General features: G+C 38.6%; 1 protein-coding gene across 7 annotated transcripts in view; it reads right to left on the reverse strand.

The window, feature by feature from the left end:
• The window catches only part of ap3d1 (adaptor related protein complex 3 subunit delta 1), a 94,652-nt gene that overhangs the window by 32,773 nt on the left and 36,635 nt on the right, over positions 1-25,244 (reverse strand). For 5 of the 7 annotated variants that reach the window (XM_061883211.1, XM_061883215.1, XM_061883214.1 and 2 more), the window contains exons 12-22: positions 23,916-24,061; positions 23,692-23,840; positions 21,020-21,250; positions 20,642-20,873; positions 15,646-15,791; positions 15,429-15,570; positions 13,251-13,322; positions 12,275-12,350; positions 11,974-12,170; positions 10,181-10,254; positions 2,094-2,117 (exon numbers count right to left, since the gene is read on the reverse strand). In XM_061883211.1, the coding sequence (XP_061739195.1) occupies positions 2,094-2,117; positions 10,181-10,254; positions 11,974-12,170; positions 12,275-12,350; positions 13,251-13,322; positions 15,429-15,570; positions 15,646-15,791; positions 20,642-20,873; positions 21,020-21,250; positions 23,692-23,840; positions 23,916-24,061 (1,489 nt within the window). The remainder of the gene's footprint in view (positions 1-2,093; positions 2,118-10,180; positions 10,255-11,973; positions 12,171-12,274; positions 12,351-13,250; positions 13,323-15,428; positions 15,571-15,645; positions 15,792-20,641; positions 20,874-21,019; positions 21,251-23,691; positions 23,841-23,915; positions 24,062-25,244) is intronic. The other 2 variants (XM_061883216.1, XM_061883213.1) reach the window with 1 other exon arrangement.

A 25,244-nucleotide genomic window follows, 5' to 3' on the forward strand; every position in this document is an offset into this window, starting at 1 on the left:
AATTTTTCTCAAGCTGTTGGTCCTGCCTCACACTTTGAAAACACCTGCCCTTTTTTACAAACCCCGTTTCCATATGAGTTGGGAAATTGTGTTAGGTGTAAATATAAACGGAATACAATGATTTGCAAATCCTTTTCAACCCATATTCAATTGAATGCACTACAAAGACAACATATTTGATGTTCAAACTGATGAATTTTTTTTTTTGCACATAATCATTAACTTTAGCATTTGATGCCAGCAACATGTGACAAAGTTGGGAAAGGCGGCAATAAATACTGATAAAGTTGAGGAATGCTCATCAAACACTTATTTGGAACAACCCACAGGTGTGCAGGCTAATTGGGAACAGGTGGGTGCCATGATTGGGTATAAAAACTGTTTCCCCAAAAAATGGTCAGTCTTTCACAAGAAATGATGGGGCGAGGTACACCCCTTTGTCCACAACTGCGTGAGCAAATAGTCAAACAGTTTAAGAACGTTTCTCAAAATGGCAAGAAATTTAGAGATTTCAACATATACGGTCCATAACATCATCAATAGGTTCAGAGAATGTGGAGAATGTGTGCCACTTAAGCGGCGTGGCCGGAAACCAACATTGAATGACCGTGACCTTCGATCCCTCAGACGGCACTGTATCAAAAACCGACATCAATCTCTACAGGATATCACCACATGGGCTCAGGAACACTTCAGAAAATCACTGTCACTAAATACAGTTTGTCGCTACATCTGTAAGTGCAAGTTAAAGCTCTACTATGCAAAGCCATTTATCAACAACATCCAGAAACGCCGCCGGGTTCTCTGGGCCAGAGATCATCTAAGATGGACTGATGCAAAGTGGAAAAGTGTTCTGTGGTCTGACAAGTCCACATTTTAAATTGTTTTTGGAAATATTCGACATCGTGTCATCCGGACCAAAGGGGAAGCGACCAATCCAGACAGTTATTGACACAAAGTTCAAAAGCCAGCATCTGTGATGATATGGGGGTGCATTAGTGCCCAAGGCATGGATAACTTACACATCTGTGAAGGCACCATTATTGCTGAAAGGTACATACAGGTTTTAGAACAACATATGCTGCCATCTAAGCGCCGTCTTTTCATGGACACTCCTGCTTATTTCAGCAAGACGATGCAGAGCCACATTCAGCACGTGTTACAACAGCGTGGCTTCGTAAAAAAAGAGTGCGGGTACTTTCCTAGCCCACCTGCAGTCCAGACCTGTCTCCCATCGAAAATGTGCAGCGCATTATGAAGCGTAAAATACGACAGCGGAGACCCCGGACTGTTGAACGACTGAAGCTCTACATAAAACAAGAATGGGAAAGAATTCCACTTTCAAAGCTTCAACAATTAGTTTCCTCAGTTCCCAAACGTTTATTGAGTGTTGTTAAAAGAAAAGGTGATGTAACACAGCGGTGAACATGCCCTTTCCCAACTACTTTGTCTAGTGTTGCTGGCATCAAATTCTAAAGTTAATTTGCAAAAAAAAATTAATGCTTATCAGTTTGAACATCAAATATGTTGTCCTTGTAGCATACTCAACTGAATATGGGTTGAAAATGATTTGTAAATTGTTGTATTCCGTTTGTATTTACATCTAACACAATTTCCCAACTCGTATGGAAACGGGGTCTGCCCTTTATTACAATGCAGTGGTCTAAAATGTTGCAGGAATTGATAATCTTTAAAAGCTGGTTGTGCTAAGAAGGTGAGTATTACTACCAGGGAGAATCAACTTGTAAGCACGCTGGTGAAGGTTTGGATGAGTATGACATCTTTCGAAACTAGGACAGTCACCTACAAGCACGTTCAGCATGATTCTTGGATGGAATTAAACCAAGCCAGACAACATCAGCAGCAGGGATTGTTTTTTAAAAAAAGAATGCATTTGTCTTTAAAAGGAGATTGTCTAGGAAGCGTCTCCTGCAGGAAGGCCACAGATGTCATAGAAAGAATGCTGCTGACATTATCAGGCCCAAGAAATAAATATATTTGTGGGTTAAAGGTAAAAAAGCTAGGGGGAACAGAAAGACAAGCTGGGCTAAAAAAAGAGAAGCTGCGGGTCACATGGCTGAGGGGCCACTCACCTTCGCCTGGCCATTTCCACCAAGCTGCCCACACAAATGGGCGGTAAGGGATGTGTGTTGGCATAAAAGAGAGGAAGCAAAAAGCCGTGAGAGTCAGTGAAAAGGGGAGCGGGAAGGCCCAGTCATGTGACCAGGAAGCGCATGACACACTTAAGTACAATAATTCCAAAACCACATCAGTGAATGTATTCGTCACGACACACAAGATAGAGTAGAACTGCTTTATGCTCGACGGATGACTTAAGAAGTTGTCCACATATTTCAACCAAAACTAGCCATTGTTTGCACATTGACTTGTGACACTGTCCAGAGAAAAAAGGCTAATGGATCATAAATAGGGGTGTCCTGGTTTATTTTTCATATCAGTCCAGCATCAGCCAAAAAAATGGTATGTAGTTGTCAGCTATACATTTCAAATGTCTGACAAAAGCACTCCGATACAAGCAGTCCTTAAATTGTGCAAAGCTGGCCAGCCATCTAAATGTCCTCCAATAAAGCACATAAGCTTGCTCTTTTCTTCTACTTTAATCATTTACAAAAAGGTAAACATGGTAGGTAAGCTAAAGGTTTCTAGGATCTAGCAGCTACACAGCACCTAAGCACACTACTCCCATCCAAAGGCAAATCCTAGTAACTCACTTCTAGCTGATTTTGAGAAAACAAAGGAAAACCAATCTATCTTGATGCTGTCTTACAAAGATTTACAAAGTCATCAAACGTATAGATGTTTTCTTGAGCTTTCATTTTCTTGCCAATTGAGCCATGGATTGAATTTGCTCTCATGAACGTGTGCCCTTTCTCCAGATATTTTATCACAATCTCGGGTGGGCCCCATTCTGCGTTTGCACATTGGGCAAGAGCCGTGTACAGCGTCCAGTTTTTAAACTCCACAGTTATCTGCCCAAAAGAGTATGCAAGGGGAAGAATCAAGAACAATACATTTAATTAAAGTGCTTGCAACGTCCAGGGCCAATCTTCCAGACATCCCCTCGTGCAATAATATCACATAATCAGGTTGACCGTCGGCCCCAATTCGTGCAAATGTCTCATTAAAGACAATAACGCGACTGACAAAGAAGCTCCGATTGGTCCCTTGAGATACTAGGTTTTTCTGTTGTATCTACGCGGTTATGTGGTAGTTGCTAGGTCCTGCCATGCGCGTAACAGCTTACTTACGGAACAAATTACAATATCGCATACACTAATGTAAAGCATATCACCTAGGAACTCCAAAATTATTATCAGCTTAGTTTTGACCAAAATTGAGTTACTGGGTTTTGCCTTTGGACGGGAGACTATAGCACACAAGCTGTGCCTGTCATTCACAATCTCTATGTAAGAAAAGAGCCCGCATATTTTTTCTTGATTTCTGCATTATAATTGCTAAAATATGGAAAGTATGTGGTGGCTAACAATGCAGCTAATGGGCAGACTCTATTGCAGGGGTCACCAACGCGGTGCCCGCGGGCACCAGGTAGACCGTAAGGACCAGATGAGTCGCCCGCTGGCCTGTTCTAAAAATAGCTCAAATAGCAGCACTTACCAGTGAGATGCCTCTATTTTTTAAATTGTATTTATTTACTAGCAAGCTGGTTTGGCTTTGCTCGACATTTTTAATTCTAAGAGAGACAAAACTCAAATAGAATTTGAAAATCCCAAAAACTATTTTAAAGACTTCGTCTTCACTTGTTTAAATAAATTCAAAGATATGTTGACTGGGTGAAAGAAGGAGGCACCAGTTTGACTCCAGGATACAGAGAAGGTAGGTAAGGTTCAGGTAAAGATAGGTTGTCTTGGTGCTGTTGTGTGTACTGCTGTCACAAAATGGAAGCTTCCTTTTCAGACAAAACTGCTTCCCTCGTGTGAAATATTTGTTAAGATGACTGACGGCTAACTAACGCTTATCCGGGCATGGGTCGTGGGGGCAGCAGCCAAAGCGGTCCCATCCATCGCTGCTTGTAGCTTTAATTTTACTTTGCCTCTTATAACTTTCAGAAAGACAATTTTAAAGAAAAAATACAACCATATAAATGATTTTAGGATTTTTAAATTCTTTCCTCTTCTTTCCTGACAATTTAAATCAATTGTTAGTTGTTTTTTTTGTTTTTTTATTGTAAAGAATAATAAATACTTTTTAATTTAATTCTTCATTTTAGCTTTTTTTCGACAAAAAATATTTGGGAAATATTTTTTCAAACTTATGATTAAAATTCAAAAAAAATATTCTGGCAAATCCAGAAAATCTGTAGAATCAAATATAAATCTTGTTTCAAAGTCTTTTGAATTTCTTTTAAAATTTTTGTTCTGGAAAATCTAGAAGAAATAATGATTTGTCTTTGTTAGAAATATAGCTTGGTCCAATTTATTATATATTATAACAAAGTGCAGATTTGATTTTAACCTATTTAAAACATGTCATCAAAATTCTAAAATTAATCTTAATCAGGAAAAATTACTAATTATGTTCCATATATTCATTTTTTTAATTTTTTCAAAAAGATTTGAATTAGCTAGTTTTTCTCTTAATTTTTTTCGGTTGAATTTGGAATTTTAAAAAGTTGAAATTGAAGATAAACTATGTTTCAAAATGTAATTTTCATTTTTTTCGTGTTTTCTCCTCTTTCAAACCGTTCAATTAAGTGTTTTTTTCATCATTTATTCTCTACAAAAAAACTTCTGTAAAAAGAAAGAAATGTACGACGGAATGACAGACAGAAATACCTATTTTTTTTATATATATAGATTTATTTATTAAAGGTAAATTGAGCAAATTGCCTATTTCTGGCAATTTATTTAAGTGTGTATCAAACTGGTAGCCTTTCGCATTAATCAGTACCCAAGAAGTTGCTCTTGGTTTCAAAGAGGTTGGTGACCCCTGCTCTATTGTGCCCATAAAGCCCTCTAAAAACTGCCCTAAATCCTCAATATACATGTAATAACCTTCATATTGTTAGAAGAAGCAATAACGCAGAGGAACTACTTCTAGTGACAATCACAGAGAGCTAACTAGTTTACACTGCTACATTGACATCATGAACTGTTGCTGCCGCATCGCCTCTGAGTTGGTGAAAGTTATTTCTAAATTGTGGCCATAAACAGAGAAGTTGGTCAACTTGACATTCAACTTATACCCAAAGATGGCGAGGAAGACACAAAAAGACGCTCCTTTGCGCCCAACTTTTTTTTTTTTACCACCTGTGTGGGGATTATGATTAATTCTTCATCTAAACGGGAAGATACTGCACAGTAAGTGATTGTTTTACTATGTTTGCAGTTGGTATTTCTTGTTCAGCACTTAGCAATATTGCTACCTGCTGGGTCTGCTTATCACTTAGCTCATAAGTCCATTCCAGACAGGTATTAATAAATAGATTCGGGGTTTTCAAACCCATTATTGTTACGTTTGAAAAAGTTCACTCGATCTCACGTTCTACAAAATAACACAATAATGCTAATATGTACGTATTGTATGCATGTATGTATAATTTGTGTATTGGATCAATATCAGTAACATAATTTATGGGATTTTATTTTTTTATGTACAGTACAGACCAAAAGGTTGGACACACTTTCTCCTCATTCTTTTCTTTATTTCCATGTCTATTTACATTGTAGATAGTCACATCAAAACTAAGAATGAACACATGTGGAGTTATGTACTTAACAAAAAAAGGTAAAATAACTATAAAACATGTTTGATATTCTAGTTTCTTCAAAATAGCCAGCCTTTGCTCTGATTACTGCTTTGCAGACTCTTGGCATTCTCTCCATGAGCTTCAAGGAGTAGTCACCTGAAAGACTTTTCACTTCACAGGTGTGCCTTATCAGGTTTGATTAGTGGAATTTAACATAACCATCAGTTATGTTGAGAATGAGAAGGTGTGTCCAAACTTTTGGCCTGTACTGTATTTATTTTTTTTAAATTAAGCGGGTGCAGCTTTATATATACATACATACATACACACACACACACACATATATATATATATATATATATATATAAGGGCTGTGAATCTTTGGGTGTCCCACGATTCGATTCAATATCGATTCTTGGGGTCACGATTCGATAATATATCGATTTTTTCAATTCGATTCGATACTCAATTCAAAATAGATTTTTTTCCCCGATTTAAAAGGATTTTGGATTCATTCAATACATAGGATTTCAGCAGGATCTACCCCAGTCTGCTGACATGCTAGCAGAGTAGTAGATTTTTGTAAAAAGCTTTTATAATTGTAAAGGACAATGTTTTATCAACTGATTGCAATAATGTAAATTTGTTTTAACTATTAAACGAACCAAAAATATGACTTATTTTATCTTTGTGAAAACATTGGACAGTGTGTTGTCAAGCTTATGAAATGCAATGCAAGTGTAAGCCACCGTGACACTTTTTTTTAATTTTTATAAATGTCTAATGATAATGTCAATGAGGGATTTTTAATCACTGCTATGCAGAAATTATAACTAATATTGATACTGTTGTTGATAATATTCATTTTTGTTTCACTACTTTTAGTTTGTTCTGTGTCGTGTTTGTGTCTCCTCAAGTGCTCTGTTTATTGAAGTTCTGAGTGTTGCTGGGTCAGGTTCGGTTTTGGAATTGGATTGCATTGTTAGGGCATTGCTGTTTAGTGGTTTGTTGTATTGATTAAAAAAATAATAATAATAATTTTTTTTATTAAAAAAAATTGTTTTTTTTAAAATTAGAATCGATTCTGAAACACACAACATAAACGATTCGATTCGTATTCGAATCGATTTTTTCCCACACCCCTAATATACATATATATATAAAAATGAATGTGCACTCCAGTCCGGAAAAGGTAAGAGGCAGGGCCAATCAGAAGCCGAGGTCTTTTTCAGGCTTCTCAAACACACGACTGAGATAAATGAGGGAGAAACCTCAATGGTTGTACGGATGTGTTCGAAGTACACAGACATAAACACATGGTGTTTATGTCCCTCTATATGTCACAACTACGAATAACGTTACTATGAGCAAAAGACCGTAAAAACTTCTTGAACATAAGCAAGATTGTAGTACGTCGATTTGTCTGCGAATCAAAATATGGATATGGAGACAGTCCGTTAGAGTAGAAGCTTGTTTGTGTGATGGCGAGAGAGATTAAAGAAGTCCACTAAACTCAGTCTAGACACAGGGAAAGGGTAGAGAATAGTTAGTGCAGAACAGCAAAGCACGGTTGTGCCAGATATGTATCCCTGAACTACTTTGTATGTGCGGCTACAGTATACTATACGTGAGTGCATACTAATACAAATATTCTTATACAAATACAAAATGTGAATTGATAAAGATGTTGTTAATAATGCAACCTAAAATAATACTTTTGCTGATCTGTATGTACTTTATATCAAAGCATGACAATGTCTTTACAACTCTGTCCATTTTGTAAAAAAAAGTGTAATAATTCTAGGTGTCAATGTCAACACTTGAAGAGTTGGAATCATGTCATTATTAAAAGGGTAGAAATGTCTGTGTGGCAGGTATACAAGTTATTTCAGGGATACACCATCTTGCACCACACCTTTACCTTTTTCTGTGTTGATTGAGAGATTCCAAGCAGCAAAACATGAAACATTGTTAGATGAAGTGTATACTGAAGTTGTCTTTGATAGTTTCTTTTAAAAAGGAGCTGTTCAAGACATAATGGAAGTGCATCATAAGGTATTGCGGTCATGCTTTAGGGAACTATTCATTTATTAAACAATTGAATTTAACTATTTAAGAAATGCAACTGTGCCAAGGAACTCCTTGCACATTTTGTTTTTGTTTGTTTATAAATAAACATGCTTCAAGCATTTAGACAAATTCAAAGGGCTGTCTGCAACGTTTACAGATGCCTCGAGGGCACTAATGTATTGGACACAGTATAGATCGCCCTCTCACGGCTTCTTGTACGTACAGTACAGGCCAAAAGTTTGGGCACACCTTCTCATTCAATGCGTTTTCTTTATGACTATTTACATTGTAGATTGTCACATCATAACTATGAATGAACACATGTGAAGTGAAAACCCTTTCAGGTGACTACCTCTTGAAGCTCAAGAAGAGAATACCAAGAGTGTGCAAAGCAGTAATCAGAGCACAGGGTGGCGATTTTGAAGAAATTAGAATAAAAAACATGTTTTCAGTTATTTCACCTTTTTTTGTGAAGTGCATAACTCCACATGTGTTCATTCCTGGTTTTGATGTGACAATCTACAATGTAAATAGTCATGAAAATAAAGAAAACATTGCATTGTGTCCAAACCTTTGGCCTGTACTCTATGTAACACATACACGCGCAGTATATTTTAAGTGTTGTTAGCAAATAATAGCTGTCATTGAATGTATATTCTATCATAACAACATGACTGCAAATTTGTTGTTGCTTCTCTTGGATCGCATGTGTCTGTTTGCACGCGCTCCCTGCGCGTACGTGTTGGTGAGATCATTTTATTCAGGCCGCTAAAAAATTGACATAAACTTTGTAATTGTGAAAAATAAAGATCATTAATGAAATAAATGTGTTCTGTTGGACCACTAATGGTAACATAAGATAGCCACTGGGGTTCCTGCTTTGAAAATGAAATTGTGAGGAAGCTGCAAACAGCACCTTTAATTGTTGGAGTTTATAAGAGTATTGTTCGAAATTTTGGAGCCAATATGTCATTTTTACTGTAAATGAATATCGGTTTCAAATATCGGTTATTGGCCTCCTTCCCTACTTATAATCTGCACCGGTCCTTGAAAAATTATGTCGTCGATCCCTACTTTACACTGAACAGGAAGTCAGTGTGTGCATGTTTTAATGCTGTGGAAGGAGACATTAGTTATGTTGTGATAAGGACAAAATGAACAATACAACAACACGGACCATTTTTTATGGAAATGCTCCCTTGGACGTACACATTTTATGTCCAAAAAAGCAGTCGACCATGAAATTTAACGTTGACTTAAAGGGGAACTGCACTTTTTTTGTCGTTCACAATCATTATGAAAGACATGACGACAGACGGATTTTTTTTAAAACATTCTAAAAATTCAATAAATAAAATGTCAATAAAAGCCCACTTACAGCAGAGCCATTGGGAGCTCCACAATCTTGCCCACAAAATCGAATAAATAACCATTCAAAAAGCGGCAACAATACTCGTGACTTATGTTGACCAAGTATTAGTGACATTGTTATTATGAGTGCTAACCCAGACAAATTATTTATGGCGGCGCCGTGATCAATTCCGTGTGTCCCTATGTTTACATCATCGAGTGGTCTGCTGTTTCCTCGCTTCCCTGTTCCTTGTAAGTTTATTGTAGAGCATAAGTCATGCCACCCACCTGGACGTGAGGCGTCAAAGTAGGTATTCCGACATGTTAGGACACTTTGACAACCGTTTAGGACCCCAAACTGGCGAGGACGACACGAAAAGACGCTTGTGCTTCCCCACCTTGAGGATTATGAGACATTTTTCACCGAAATGGGAATATATGAACATGCCAGCAGTTGGCATCCGAATGACAGCAGACCTTGTACAGTAAGTGATCTAAAAATATATTTATTGGCTCTTGTTGCAGTGAGCAGAAACTAGTGACGAAAAATAAAAACAAAAACGTTGAAATGCGTTTTAGAAATGGATATGCTTAAAATTATCAAAATACATGTTTTTTTTTCCTGAAAGAACTATCCTAAAGGAATCAATAAAGTACTTTCTATCCATCTATCTATCTATATGAAATGTTATTCTAAATGTGCCAATACTACCATACATATATACTCACATCATGTGTTCGGATGTTCTTTTAAGGGCTTTATAGGCTCCATTGCAAGCTAACTTTTGATCGCATTTATTTAATATTTAAAATGCAAAAAAAACAAAAACAAAAACAAAAAACATCCATGGTCATGTCTCCCAAAGATTGTGAACAGTAGGCAACATTTCACAAAAAGTGCAGTTCCCCTTTATGCAGGCACTTTTCTGTAGTAAAAACAAGACCTCGTACCAGGACTAAGGAGTTAGTTGACACAGACTGGCTGTCGACATAAGTGGGTTCCACTGTAAGAAGAAGATAATGTTGACTCACTTGTCCAGGTCAATGTCCAGGGCTTTGTGAGGGTCATTAGGGTCTTTGTCATCATCATCACTGGGTAAGGCATTCTGGAGAAAGACCAATCAATAAACAAGTCAGCTGATGTGTCCTCAAACATGCAAGTAGTATTCACAAACAATGGTGTAATCGCTCTCTGAATGTACTGAACTCCTTTTTCCATGCAGGTGTGCGTATAGAGCAGATTAATACTTCCCGCAAAAGTTGCAAAAAACTGGAGACTTGCATGGATGTAGTCTAACTTCGCGTCGCAACTAGTTAGGAACAAAGTGACTCGGTAGCGCCTCTGCTGGTTGCTACTAAGTATTAAACACTATTTTGCCTAAACTTAAGAGCTTGTCAATTATTTTCCTGTCACACCCCCCTCCCCCTGGCCATGTCCATAAATAGTAACATTGGTCTATAAAATTGTTATAACATTAACATTAAAGAAAAAAAGAAGAAGAAATTAATATAAATCATCTTACAACAAAGAATAACTTTATTAACATTGTTTTTTTGTCATAACAGAAAATATTTGAAGTGTTTCAATTTGCCTGAAGTAAAAAAAAACCTGTAATCATCGAAACTATAAAAAAGTTTTGACCGACTTGAACTATTCGATAAAAAAAAATGTTTGCTGTGAATGCCAAGTTATTGGAAGACCCAAAGAAAAAAATTGTGTTTTTATGTTAGCATAATAACATGTTAACATCAGCATGCTAATAAAGGAACAACTAACATATTTACAAGATGACACCAAGTATCAAAACCCAAATTTTTTAGGTTCCAACAAATCATCAGCTAAACTGCTAGCAGAAAATGTTTGCATGCTAACAGTAACATGTAAACATAAAAACAGCATATTTGCAAGATGATGCAAAGTATTAAAATCAATGTTTTAGTATGTTCAAACAAATACAATTACCTAAAATACTAGCATAAAATGTTAGCATGCAAACGTTAGCATAACTATGATAAATCAGCATACGCGTAAAATGGCACCAAGTATCACAATCCATGACTTTTAGATTAAAAAATATAATTAGCTAAATTGCTAGCAGAAAATGTTCACATGCTAACAGTAACATGAAAATATAAAACCAAATATTTGCAGGATGACGGCAAGTATCAAAATCCATATATTTTTGCTTTTAAACATATCAAATTAGCTAAAATTGAAGTATAAAATCATGTTAGCATTGTAACATAGGCCAAATTAGCATACTTTTAAAAGGGCACAAAGTATCAAAAGGCATCAAATTTAGGTTGAAATGATTAAAATGAGCAGAACTGCTAGTATAAATACACAGTATTAAAAAAACTAACTCAGAAGCTCAACATATAAAACAAAATGAATACATTTTTAATCAGGATTAATGGCTCCAATGAGCATATTTTGTAGTGGTGTTGGAAACTTGATACTGATAAAGTATGTTTCTTCCCAGGGTCACATGGCACTATTACAGCTGACTCTTCTCACCCTGGACTCAAACTATTCTCCCCTCTTCCCTCAAGCAGGAGACTACGGTCCATCCAGACCCACACCTCCCGCCACCTGAACAGTTTTTTCCCCTCAGCCATCAGACACATGAACAAGAACAAGTTCTGATAGCTCACTCACAGCTCATCTTATTACCTATTCTGTCTTATATGTCTTCTATGTTGCACGATCGCACCAAGAAAAATTCCTAGTTTGTGAACCCGTTCTCAAACAATGGCAATAAAAACAATTCCGATTCTGATTCTGATTTGAGAAGCGGTGCTCTGGAAGCATCTGGTGCCTGTACCTCTGGCATCTCCTCCGTAACGATGTCCACCAGGTGCGCAGGTGTGATGTCCTCCTCGCTCTCTGGGCCCGAGTCGTGCTTCTTCCCTCGGCCGCTGCGCTTCTCTTTCCTCTTTTTCTTCTCCTTCTTCTTCTCGGCTCTCTCCTTCTGCCGACGCTCCTCCTCCAGCTTGACGTACTGGTCTGACATGGGCAGGCCTGCGGGGGACGAGACAGGTGATGTTTGAAAAAAAATTAAAATAAATCAGCCATCTTCACCTGGCTATGGCGTGAAGAGATTGAGTGACAGAGAGGATGCCCACCTGGTACTTTGAGAGGCACCGTCAGATCAATTTGAACGACTGGGATGTGCTCCACTCCGGGCGTGTCCTGGTACACCTGAGAGACCAGATGGACCACTGAGTCATGGTCATACTTGCAAACCCTTGAGACCTCTGATTTTGGGAGGTGGGGGGTGTGGTCAGGTGGGGGGCGTGGTTAAGAGTCAAGTATTTCATATATATATAAGTAAAATAAATACTTTAATTTCAGTGATCATCTATTTACACATATATGCACACATAACACTCATTGTTGAGTTAAGGGTTGAATTGGCCATCTTTGTTCTATTCTACGTCACTATTTTTCTAACCAAATGCATGCACAGCTAGAATCTCTGGCGGTGGTGTCAGAGAGAAGTCTAGCAAAACTCCTAGCCATTATGGACAATACCTCCCATCCACTATACTCAGACCTTGCGGAGAGAATGAGCACCCTCAGTGGAAGGCTCAGACTCCCAAAATGTAACACGGAACGACACAGGAGGTCCTTTATACCGACAGCCATCAGACTGTATAAACAGTATAATGCATATGTTCCTTGACTGCACTTAAATGTAGAATATATGTAGAATATATTTATATTATTCATATATTATATAAATATATTATATATATTATATTATTTATTATTATCATTGTTTATTGTGAGCAAACTGTGGTGCTGAATTTCTCCCAGGGATCAATGAAGTACATTCTCTTCTACATTGTATTCTATTCTATGTACAGTAGATGGCAGTATTGTCCTGTTTAAGAGTCTCACATCATTGCTGAGTCAGGTCCGCATGAAGCTGGAGGGGGCGTGGCCTCCAGCTCCGCCTAAATTTCGGTAAATTTTCGGGAGAAAATTTGTCCCGGGAGGTTTTCGGGAGAGGCGCTGAATTTCGGGAGTCTCCCGGAAAATCCGGGAGGGTTGGCAAGTATGGTCATGGTACAACACCACAGGTGAGTGTGGGGATACCTTCTGAGAGGAAGGGGAGGCCTTGATGTAAAAAGGGTTGTTGGCTTGCTCCTGTTTTCTGGCTTCTCTCCTCTGTTGGGTCAAAATAGCAAAGTAGTTATATCTTCTATCAATATGAAAACAGATCTTAAATACAAATCTTCATCAGTTATGACAATCCAGCCAGGTAGAAACAAATACATTCACATATTCCTTTTTTCCCCCCATAGTCCTTGTTGCAAACATGCAGGAGTGGCATGGATTCCACGGGGGTGCATGTCTTGCCGGAACACCGGCTCCAATTCGACAGTAAGTTGCATTGAATCCACAGTGAAGACACACTTCTGAGATGCTAATCCTCACCACCCTGGTGAAAAATGTACTAAGTTCCTTCCAAGCACCATCATCACTGGAAACTAGAGGAAAAGGAAAGACTAAGCACGTCACGCACGCACAAACCACTAGCTTCAAAGTAAAGGAGTGATCATTACTATGGATAGCTTGAATATTATCAGTATATTCACTCAAAGGTTGACATAGTGCGGCCCCTAAATAACACAATGGTGCCCGTTTCTTTCCACCAGATTCAATCACAATGTTTTTTCACCAAATGATCTTGTATTTACAAACTTGCACATTTAATTGTTTTCCAAAAAGAAGGAATATGAAATAAAATGTATAAAATACCCAGTGATGTCAGAACATACTGGCGGATAGCGGCCGCTTCATTCTGTTACAGGGGGCCACAATCCACCATTAATGTCACATCACGTGCGGCCACTATCACCAAGCCATTTTGGCTTGTAGCCGTCCACGGCGTTTATACTCGTATGGTTTCTTCATTCATCAATCCAAACAATGTTTGGAAGTTTTACAATGCAACTAAAACAATTCATACTTAGTAAAGCGTCCCATGTATGATGTTTGTAGGAGTGTTTTTATGCACATTTGTGCCTTTTATCGCTACTCAAGATAGCGTCATAGGCCAATATGCAAAAATTTCTACGAAGGCGTGGTTTAGTACTATTAAAGGCCTACTGAAACCCACTGCTACCAACCACGAAGTCTGATAGTTTATATATCATTGATGAAATCTTAACTTTGCAACAATTTAAAATTTTGCGCTAAGTATCCTGTTGAAAACGTCGGTATGATGACGCGTGCGCGTGACGTCTCGGATTGTAGCGGACATTTTTTTCCAGGCCAATCCCAGCTATAAGTAGTCTGCTTTAATCGCATAATTATACGGTATTCTGGACATCTGTGTTGCTGAATCTTTTGCAATTTGTTAAATTAATAATGGAGATGTCAAAGAAGAAAAATGTAGGTGGGAAGCGGTGTATTGCAGCTGCCTATAACAACACAAACACAGCCGGTGTTTCCTTGTTTACATTCCCGAAGGTGAAGCTTTACTATGGAACAGAGCGGTCAAGCGAACATGGTTCCTGACCACATGTCACCCGGCAGGTTTCGGTGACAAAATTGTGGTAATAAGTCGGCTCTTAGCGTAGACATGTCAAAGAGACAGCTGCAACTCTCTCAGAGACACTGGTGGTCACCACACCCGTGGCCACACCCCTCCGACTTTCAGTTACGACAGTAAAATCTCACTACAACACTAGTAACACAATAAACAGATAAGGGATTTTCCAGAATTATCCTAGTAAATGTGTGAAATAATATCTGAATCGCTTCCACTGCTGTCTTTTTTTTTTTTTTTTTTTCCTAATCTTTCACTCTCACTATCCTCATCCACGAATTGTCTGCTACTTCCGGTAGAGGCAGGGCTTTTTTATTAGCGACCAAAAGTTGCGAACTTTATCGTCGATGTTCTCTACTAAATCCTTTCAGCAAGAATATGGCAATATCGCAAAATGATCAAGTATGACACATAGAATGGACCTGCTATCCACGTTTAAATAAGAAAATCTCCTTTCAGTAGGCCTTTAAATTACAATGGCATCCTTTTTGTATTGTTCCAATTTGACAAATTGCTCAGTAAATTCACCAAGACGTCACTGTGGACTTAGCGGGTCTGTTTAGCTGACCATGTTGCATTGAATCCACAGTGCAAAGACACTTCTCAGATGCGAATCCTCACCACCGTGGTGGACAATGAAATAAGTTTCTTCCAAGAGACTTAGAAGACAAGAAAATATATGCAGCAAATCTGAAAATGTGATTTGTTAATGAACCTACCCTGGCCAGCTCCTTCTCGTCCACCTCTGTGTGTCTGGGGCGGGAATGTTTGGGCTCCTCCCTGGCAAAAATAGCCTTGGGCTGCTCGTCCTCAGACTCACTCTCCGAGGGAGGCTCGTTGATCCAGGTATCCAAGTCCAGCCTGCGCACACACGTTATGGGGTTCAGTCCTGTTATCGTAGAACAACAGACACATGTGTGCATATTTTGTGCTCACCCTTCAGGAACAGGCACTTTCTTCTGTGCCTTGGGGGCCACAGGGTTGAGTTCTCCAGCAAACAGTGCAATCACTTCCTCCGCCACCGCCACATCTTTCTGCTGCAGCTTCTGGATGTATTTCACCAGCTGCAGGATGCAGGACGCCTGGAGGGTGGATAACACTTACTTTTCTCGCCAACTTTAGTCCGTCCAAACCAGGCTTGGGCAATCGTTTTGACTGGGGGGTCAAATTTAGAGGAAAAGAATGGGTCTGGGGGCCGGTATATCTATTTTTAGGAACACTAATACAAAACCTCACAGTAAAAACGTTATGACAGACCGCCTTAACAAACACAACGGAATTTTACGTTGTTTTTTTTACTGAATGAGACACCCAGAATGTACATGAAAAATAAAGAATGTGGGATTTACAATATTAACTATGAAGGATAAAACACTGAATATTGACAACATATGAATGTCACACCCCCTCTCCATCCACATATTTTATAATCAAGCTAAACGCAACAAAAATGCAACAAACAGTGAAATATGAACGCGAAGGTTAAAAAAAAAAAACACCTACAATCTGATATATGTAATACATCACTAAGCTTTGGAATTTTGTTGTAAAAATCTCCTTCTGCGTCTGTCCCCGACACCCACATTTCACACGCTGTGGAATCACTCCCCACCCACACTGTTTGGTGCCTCCTCTGAGCTGCTAACTACTTACATGACAATAGTAACTAATTAAACGACCATAGTAACTACTTAGATGACCATAGTAACTAATTAGACCGGTGATTCTCAAATGGGGGTACGCGTACCCCTGGGGGGACTTGAAGGTATGCCAAAGGGTACTTGATATTTTTTTTAAAACATTCTAAAAATAGCAACAATTCAAAAATCCTTTATAAATATATTTATTGAATAATACTTCAACAAAATATGAATGTAAGTTCATAAACTGTAGAAAAAAAATACAACAATGCAATATTCAGTGTTGTCAGCTAGATTTTTGTGGACATGTTTCATAAATATTGATGATAAAGATTTATTTTTTTATGGAGAAATGTTTAGAATTAAGTTCATGAATCCAGATGGATCACTGTTAAAATCCCCAAAGAAGGCACTTTAAGTTGATGATTACTTCTATGTGTAGAAATCTTTATTTGTAATTGAATCACTTGTTTATTTTTCAACAAATTTTTAGTTATTTTTATATCTTTTTTTTCCCCAAATAGTTTAAGAAAGACCACTACAAAATAGCAATATTTTGCATTGTTATGAAATTTAATAAATCAGAAACTGATGACATAGTGCTGTATTTTACTTCTTTATCTAATTTTTTCAACCAAAAATGCTTTAATCTAATTAGGTGGTACTTAAATTAAAAAAATGTTCACAGGGGGTACATCACAGAAAAAAGGTTGAGAACCACTGTAACTACCATAGTAACTACTTACATGACCATAGTAACTAATTAGACGACCATAGTAACTACTTACATGACCATAGTAACTAACTAGACGACCATAATAACTACTTGCATGACCATAGTAACTACTTACATGACCATAGTAACTAACTAGACGACCATAATAACTACTTACATGACCATAGTAACTTATTAGACGACCATAATAACTAATTAGACGACCATAGTAACTACTTACATGACCATAGTAACTAACTAGACGACCATAGTAACTACTTAGATGACAATAGGAACTAATTAGACGACCATAGTAACTAATTACATGACCATAGTAACTAATTACACAACCATAGTAACTAATTACACGACCATAGTAACTAATTAGATGACCATAGTAAGTACTTATATGACCATAGTAACTAGTATATCATGCGAAAGCGCAGATTCCAAACATTGAAAGACTTAGTATAGTTGAAGACTTGCGATCATTAGAAAACATGAGTGCACATCATAATGGCAGCTACACTTTACATCTTAAACATTTAAAAAAATGATTTGGGAAAGTCTGGCAGGCCGGATTGACAAGCTCAAAGGGCCGCATGCGGCCCCCGGGCCTAAATTTGCCCAAGTCTGGTCCAAACCATCCATCCATCCATTTTCTACCGCTTATTCCCTTTCGGGGTCGCGGGGGGCGCTGGCGCCTATCTCAGCTACAATCGGGCGGAAGGCAGGGTACACCCTGGACATAGGACATTTCAAAAACTGACTTGGGACCCGTTTATGTGGACGCCCCTCAGAATGGCTGACTCACTTTGACATAATCAAAACCCAAAATATCTATTGCTTTTCCAGGGACAAAATGAGAATGAGGCATCATAAAGGATTGTGCAGTTCCTTGACATAGTTTTCCACTATTTGTGCATATTTTCATTCATATTCTGGTGTTTTCATATGATATTTTACCCTCCCTTTCTACCGGAGCGCCTGCGATAATTTAACATTTCTTTCTTCTGGTGGCTAACAAAAAAAAAAAGCGGTTCAACCCAATCCCATGACTGCCATGTTTTTTTTTTTAAGGTTTCCTTGCACTGAACAGGAAGTCACTGTGTGCAGATTTTAATGTGGTGGAAGGAGACTGTTATGAGTTATGTGGCTCTCGTGGTTTATCACTTTGCTTGGCGATAATGGCAAGAATACAAACAGCTCAACATAAAGGGGGTGGACTTAAGCAGGATCCGGTGTACAGTTTATGCATATTTCATCAAGTGTAAAATTACAGGCAATATTTTTTTATGGTAGCTGCCTGTGTTGACATAAATTGTCTTTCATTGAGCAATGGCCAGGACTTGGGGTAATTGTGGTATATTTACATTTGCAAATGTTGAAATCACCATGTGGATCGCAAATAGGGATGGGTACTGCTGACCTTTGAACCGATACAATACTAAATCCCAATAACTGAGAATCGATACCGGTACTCAACGGTAGCAATTTTCGGTTGTACTAAATAGTAATTGTTTTTGAAAGTCTATTCCAACATTTAAAAATGAGCTGATTATGATAACTGCTGCCCAGTTGTTATATCGTGTTTTAGTATAACATTTCTCATTTGCAAGTATGACATTACGTTGCAAATCCAAGAAGTTATGTGGCAGTAGAGTAAAGTTCAGTCTTTTTGTTGCGCCCTAAAAAGTGTTTATACAGTACGTATTGCACTTATGACACACCAGCTGTTTGAATTTAATGTGCATCTTAGACAAATTTGCAGGTGTTGAATTCGCCATTTAAACTTGCTAATGCTAATCATTAGCGTGTCAATAGCAAAGCTAATGCATATCAGCATAAATCTAGCGCATTCTTGGAAATATGGACCCTTACTTAACATACCTTGGAGCGTTTTTTGAGTCAGTTTCTTGGTTGACATTGACATCGGCCAAGTGCCGAAATGCGAAGAAGCGGCTGAGTTGGCAACCAGGGGTGACGGCACAGGCAACTCATAACAAGGCACTGTTAGACTTCACATGAATTGTGTGACCGGTGGGATTTGGTCGGTGCCATGAAAGTACTGGATTTGGTACACATTCCTAATCGCAAATGGTAATTAGGAGCATACATATACAGGACATACAAATTAGCATTGTACTATTGTATTATGACTTACTTTCAATCACTTTTCATTGGGCATGCTTGCTTTGATGGCATAGAAAATTGCAACACTACTTAGAAGTAGTCCGCTACAAACGGACTGTTTGCCCGCCAAGTGCTTGAGCTGATGCCGGATCTCCAACTGGACACGACATCACGTACAACCATGGTATAAAAATATTACTTTTTCAAAAATGGTATGAGAATCCATTAGGGGTGTGGGGAAAAAATCGATTCGAATACGTTGTGTGAGTCAGAATCGATTCTCTTTTTTTTTTTTTAAATCGATTTTTTTTTTTTATCAATCCAACAAACCACTACACAGCAATACCATAACAATGCAATCCAATTCCAAAACCAAACCTGACCCAGCAACACTGCAATAAACAGATCAATTGAGAGGAGACACAAACACGACACAGAACAAACCAAAAGTAGTGAAACAAAAATGAATATTATCAACAACAGTATCAATAGTAGTTATAATTTCAGCAGAGCAGTGATTAAAAATCCCTCATTTACATTACCATTAGACATTTATAAAAAATAAAAATAAAAAAGAGAACAATAGTGTCACATGTCACAGAGGCTTACACTTGCATCGCATCTCATAAGCTTGACAACACACTGTGTCCAATATTTTCACAAAGATAAAATAAGTCATATTTTTGGTTCGTTTAATAGTTAAAACAAATTTACAATATTGCAATCAGTTGATAAAACATTGTCCTTTATAATTATAAAAGCTTTTCTTTTTTTTTAAATCTACTACTCTGCAAACATGTCAGCAGACTGGGGTAGATCCTGCTGAAATCCTATGTATTGAACGAATACAGAATCGTTTTGAATCGAAAAAATAACGTTTTTGAATCGAGAATCGCGTTGAATAAATTAAAAAAAATCGATATATTATCCAATCGCGACCCCAAGAATCGATATTGAATTGAATCGTTTGACACCCAAAGATTGCAGCCCTAGAATCCATCCATTTCCTACCGCTTATTCCCTTTGGGGATCGCGGTGGTGCGCTGGTGCCTATCTCAGCTACAATCGGGTGGAAGGCCAACAGATATAGACAAACAACATTCACACTCACATTCACACAAGGGACCATTTAGTGTTGCCAATCAACTTATCTCCAGGTGCATGTCTTTGGAAGTGGGAGGAAGACGGAGTACCTGGAGGGAACCCACGCAGTCACGGGGAGAACATGCAAACTCCACACAGAAAGATCCCAATCCCTGGGATTGAACCCAGGACTATTCAGAACCTTCGTATTGTGAGGCAGACGCACTAACCCCTCTTCCTAATAAAAACGACTGAATTCCCTATTGATCCCTAGAGACATGTTATTAAGACAGCCAAGAACTGCTTGAATATGGCATAACATTTCTCCTTAAATGCTGGAGAGGTTCTTGCTGCATCTTACCCTCTCTTGCACCTCCAGGTTGGCGCTTTGGACAAAAAGCGGCAGTCGGTCGATCATCAGCTGGATGGTTTCCTGTGCAGTCGTGCTGTCGGTGTTGCCCTCTTGGCTCTTCAGCACGGTGGCAAACAGCTTGGCGGCGTTCTGCACGTACACAGCCTGGATATGTCCCGGCAGGGTGGCCACCTTTGGCCGCAGCATGGCCTCCAGTGTCTGCAACGGGTTCTCCAGATGCCTAAAGATGCGGGGGCCAAATTTATATTAATGCCTGTCATTATTGCCTAATTTTAAGTTATTTTCACTCTGGCAAGGTTGGCTGCTCAGAAATGGACAACAACAACAAAAAAAAGAGACTCAAATGACAAGTAGCAACGAACATACTCCGAGAACTCGCCGCAGATCCAGGCCGCTGCGTACAAAACTTCACAGATGCCGTTCCTCTGCATGTTGCCAGTCAACAGGTGGGCGTTGTCCAGCAGGGTAGCCATCTGGGCTACGGCGAACACTCGGATGGCTTTCACCCGAATAGCAACATCAAGCATCTGAGAGGCGATGAGGTGACCGTGCCTCGTGCCCTCTAATCTCGTCAGCTCCACCAGGATACTGATGTACCTGTTATAAACAACAAGCACAATAAAGTCAGGTAAAAAACGGGGAAGTCTAAACTGCGGCCCGTAAATTTTTTAACGACGCACAACACAATTGTTAGCATTCTAATAATAGCATGGGGCTAATTTTGGAGGTTTACACCTCAACGTTAAATACTTTGTTAGTTGACAAATGATACCTGTTAGCATAATCAAGTTATATATATATATATATATATATATATATATATATATATATATATATATATATATATATATATATATATATATATATATATATAAAAGCATGATGTTTCCACCCCCATGCTACACAGTAGGTGTGGTGTTCTTGGGATGCAACTCAGTATTCTTCTTCCTCCAAACACGACGAGTTGAGTTTATACCAAAATGGATACATGGATGATACAGCAGAGGATTGGGAGAATTTCATGTGGTCAGATGAAACCAAAATATAACTTTTTGGTATAAACTCAACTCGTCGTGTTTGGAGGAAGAAGAATACTGAGTTGCATCCCAAGAACACCACACCTACTGTGAAGCACGGGGGTGGAAACATCATGCTTTGGGGCTGTTCTTCTGCTAAGGGGACAGGACGATTGATCCGTGTTAAGGAAAGAATGAATGGGGCCATGTATCGTGAGATTTTGAGCCAAAACCTCCTTCCATCAGTGAGAGGTTTGAATGGTAGACAAAATACTTATTTTCCACCATAATTTACAAATAAATTCTTTAAAATTCCTACAATGTGAATTCCCGGATTTTTTTTTCACATTCTGTCTCTCACATTTGAAGTGTACCTATGATGAAAATTACAAACCTCTGTCATCATTTTAAGTGGGAGAACTTGCACAATCGGTGACTGACTAAATACTTTTTTGCCCCACTGTATATGTATATATTTATATATATGAGGTGATTATAATAACTGCTGTATATATGTATATAACACACACACACAAACACACACACAATCTACAGGCCAAAAGCTTGGACACACCTTCTCATTTCAATGTGTTTTCATTTTCATGACTATTTACATTGTAGATTGTCACATCAAAACTACGACGCCTGTGAAGTGAACAACATTTCTGGTGACTACCTCTTGAAGCTCATGGAAAGAATGCCAAGAATGTGCATAGCGGTAATCGGAGCAAAGGAGAAACTACAATATAAAACGTGTTATCACCTTCTTTTGTAAAAGGCCTACTGAAACCCACAACTACGAACCACGCAGTCTGATAGTTTATATATCAACGATGAAATCTTAACATTGCAACATATGCCAATACGGCCTTTTTAGTTGACTAAATTGCAATTTTAAATTTCACACGAGGTATCCTGTTGAAAACATCGCGGAATGATGACACTTATGTTGACGCGTGCTTGTTACGTTATTGGTTGGAGGGGACATTTCAGCCCAGCACCACTCACGGCTAAAAGTAGTCTCTTTTCATCGCAATATTACACAGTAATTTGGACATCTGTGTTGCTGAATCTTTTGCAATTTGTTCAATTAATAATGGAGACTATAAAAAAGAATGCTGTTGGTGAAAAGCGGTGGATTGCAGCTGCCTTTAGCAACCGAAACACAGCCGATGTTTCTTTGTTTGTTGTGAAGCTTTAACACAGAGTGGTCAAGCGAACATGTTTCTCTACGTCAACCAGCAACTTTTTGGATGGGAAAATTGTGATATTAAGTCGGCTCTTACCGGAGACTTGAGTGGATTATGTGACCTCCTCCTGCAGCTGTCAAAAAGGCAGCTGTGATCATGGCTCCTCCATTGGCTTCTCTCAAGAGACACTGGCGTTCACCGCAGCCCTCCGACTTTCAGGTATGACTTTATAATCTCACTAAAACACTATTAACACAATAAGCAGATAAGGGATTTTCCAGAATTATCCTAGTAAATGTGTGTAATAACATCTGAATCGCTCGAACTGCTGTCGCCGTCGCTTTTTTTTTTTTTTTGTGCTTCACTCTAACTTTCTTCATCCACAAATCTTTCATCCTCGCTCGAATTAATGGGGAAATTGTCGCTTTCTCGGTCCGAATTAATCTTGCTGCTGGTAACCATGATTATTAACAATGTGACGATGTGAGGAGCCCTACAACCCGTGACGTCACGCGCACATTGTCTGCTACTTCCGGTACAGGCAAAGCTTTTCTATTAGCGACCAAAAGTTGTGAACTTTATCGTCGATGTTCTCTACTAAATCCAGCAAAAATATGGCAATATCACGAAATGATCAAGTATGACACAGAATGGACCTGCTATCCTCGTTTGAATAAGAAAATCTCATTTCAGTAGGCCTTCAAGTAACATAACTCCTCATGTGTTCATTCATAGTTTTGATGTGACAATCTACAATGTAAATAGTCATAAAAATAAAGAAAATGCGGCCTCTGCATCCTTGAGAGATGTGAAACACAAAAGGGAAGCGAACCATTCAAAGTTGGTGATGTACTGGTAGTTGCTCTGGCTGCAGATGTCAATGATCTTAGTAAGCAGTTCATCCCTGTAGGTGGTTCCCTCCGCTTTGTCCACGTGGAGCATCAGTTTCTTCACAATCTCCATCAAGTTCTTCTTGGAGACCTGCAAGTGGGAGACACGGCATCACTGACAGAAGAGCGAGACGACTTACCTGCTTTCCCAGGTTCTGTCACACACCATGCCATAGAGGAGGTCCAAAGCTCTCAGGCGGATTGACTCATCCTTGTCATCCAGACACTGGAGGATGAGGTCCTTGTGACTCTGCACTGACTTGGGGTGGGTCTTCAGGATTTTGGACATGGCCAAAAGCCCCAGGTACTTCACTGAATGAACATAAGTCACACACACGCTGGTTGAGTGGTACTTCAAAACCAGGACAAGGACTGTTTCTACGTATAGATACCGTAAATGCTCTAATTATAGCCAGGGGCGTTTCTTCACCAAAACCGCAAAAAGAACAGGGCGTTAATTAAAAGGAAAACGTAGCTCCCCTTTGACCGGATGGTCATTTATTAACATATATATTGAACAGCCAATGTTGTAAAAGCAGTAAGGAGCAAACTGTGGCATCAGCAATAATAGCATCAATGAGTCATTTGTGAACAACGTTGCATCAAACGCATGACCCTCACACTTATTTTAAAGCAAATGATATTTCACTCGTAGAGTTAATCCAAACTAAATCAGGAAGTTGGTTGCCCACAGCCACAGCTGTTCATGTCAATGTGTTTTTGACCTGGTCCTAATTAGAGACTCCCGTGGTTATTTGCTTTTTCAGATAACTACAGACTTGGCGGTCACTTCAATGGAGGCAATAATTGAAAGCATTTACGGTAGTTACCTATGTCAATCAAAAAGATTCTACGATTTACTTCTAGGGATGCACGATATGAGGAAATTAGGACGTCACACTGATCAAATTACATCAAAGCTCCACCCCTTTGAGTGGGATTTCTTCACTGTTTCAAAGAAGACTTTTTGCAAACATTCCGCCTGAAATGTAAAAAAAAGTTTCGCTTCAACACATCAAATATTGTTAGTCATCTGAAATGCCAGCATCACTGTAACAATTTTAAAACATCTAACCTTATTGGCCATCTAAAATGCCAGCATCATTACAACAGTGTTTACCCCTTAAACCTTATCAACCATCTGAAATACCTGCATCACTACAAGAGTGTTTAACACATCAAACCTTATCAGCCATCTGAAATGCCAGCATTACTACAACAGTGTTTAACTCGTCAAACCTTGTCAGCCATCTGAAATACCTTGCATCACTACAACAGTGTTTAACACATCAAACCTTATCAGCCATCTGAAATTCCAGCATCACTTCAGTGTTTAACACATCAAACCTTCTCAGCCATCTAAAATGCCAGCATCACTACAACAGTGTTTACCCATTAAACATTATCAACCATTTGAAATACCTGCATCACTACAAGAGTGTTTAACACATCAAACCTTATCAGCCATCTGAAATGCCAGCATTACTACAACAGT

The sequence above is a fragment of the Nerophis ophidion genome, linkage group LG22 (assembly GCF_033978795.1).
Source record: "Nerophis ophidion isolate RoL-2023_Sa linkage group LG22, RoL_Noph_v1.0, whole genome shotgun sequence".
Classification (NCBI taxonomy): Eukaryota; Metazoa; Chordata; class Actinopteri; order Syngnathiformes; family Syngnathidae; genus Nerophis; species Nerophis ophidion.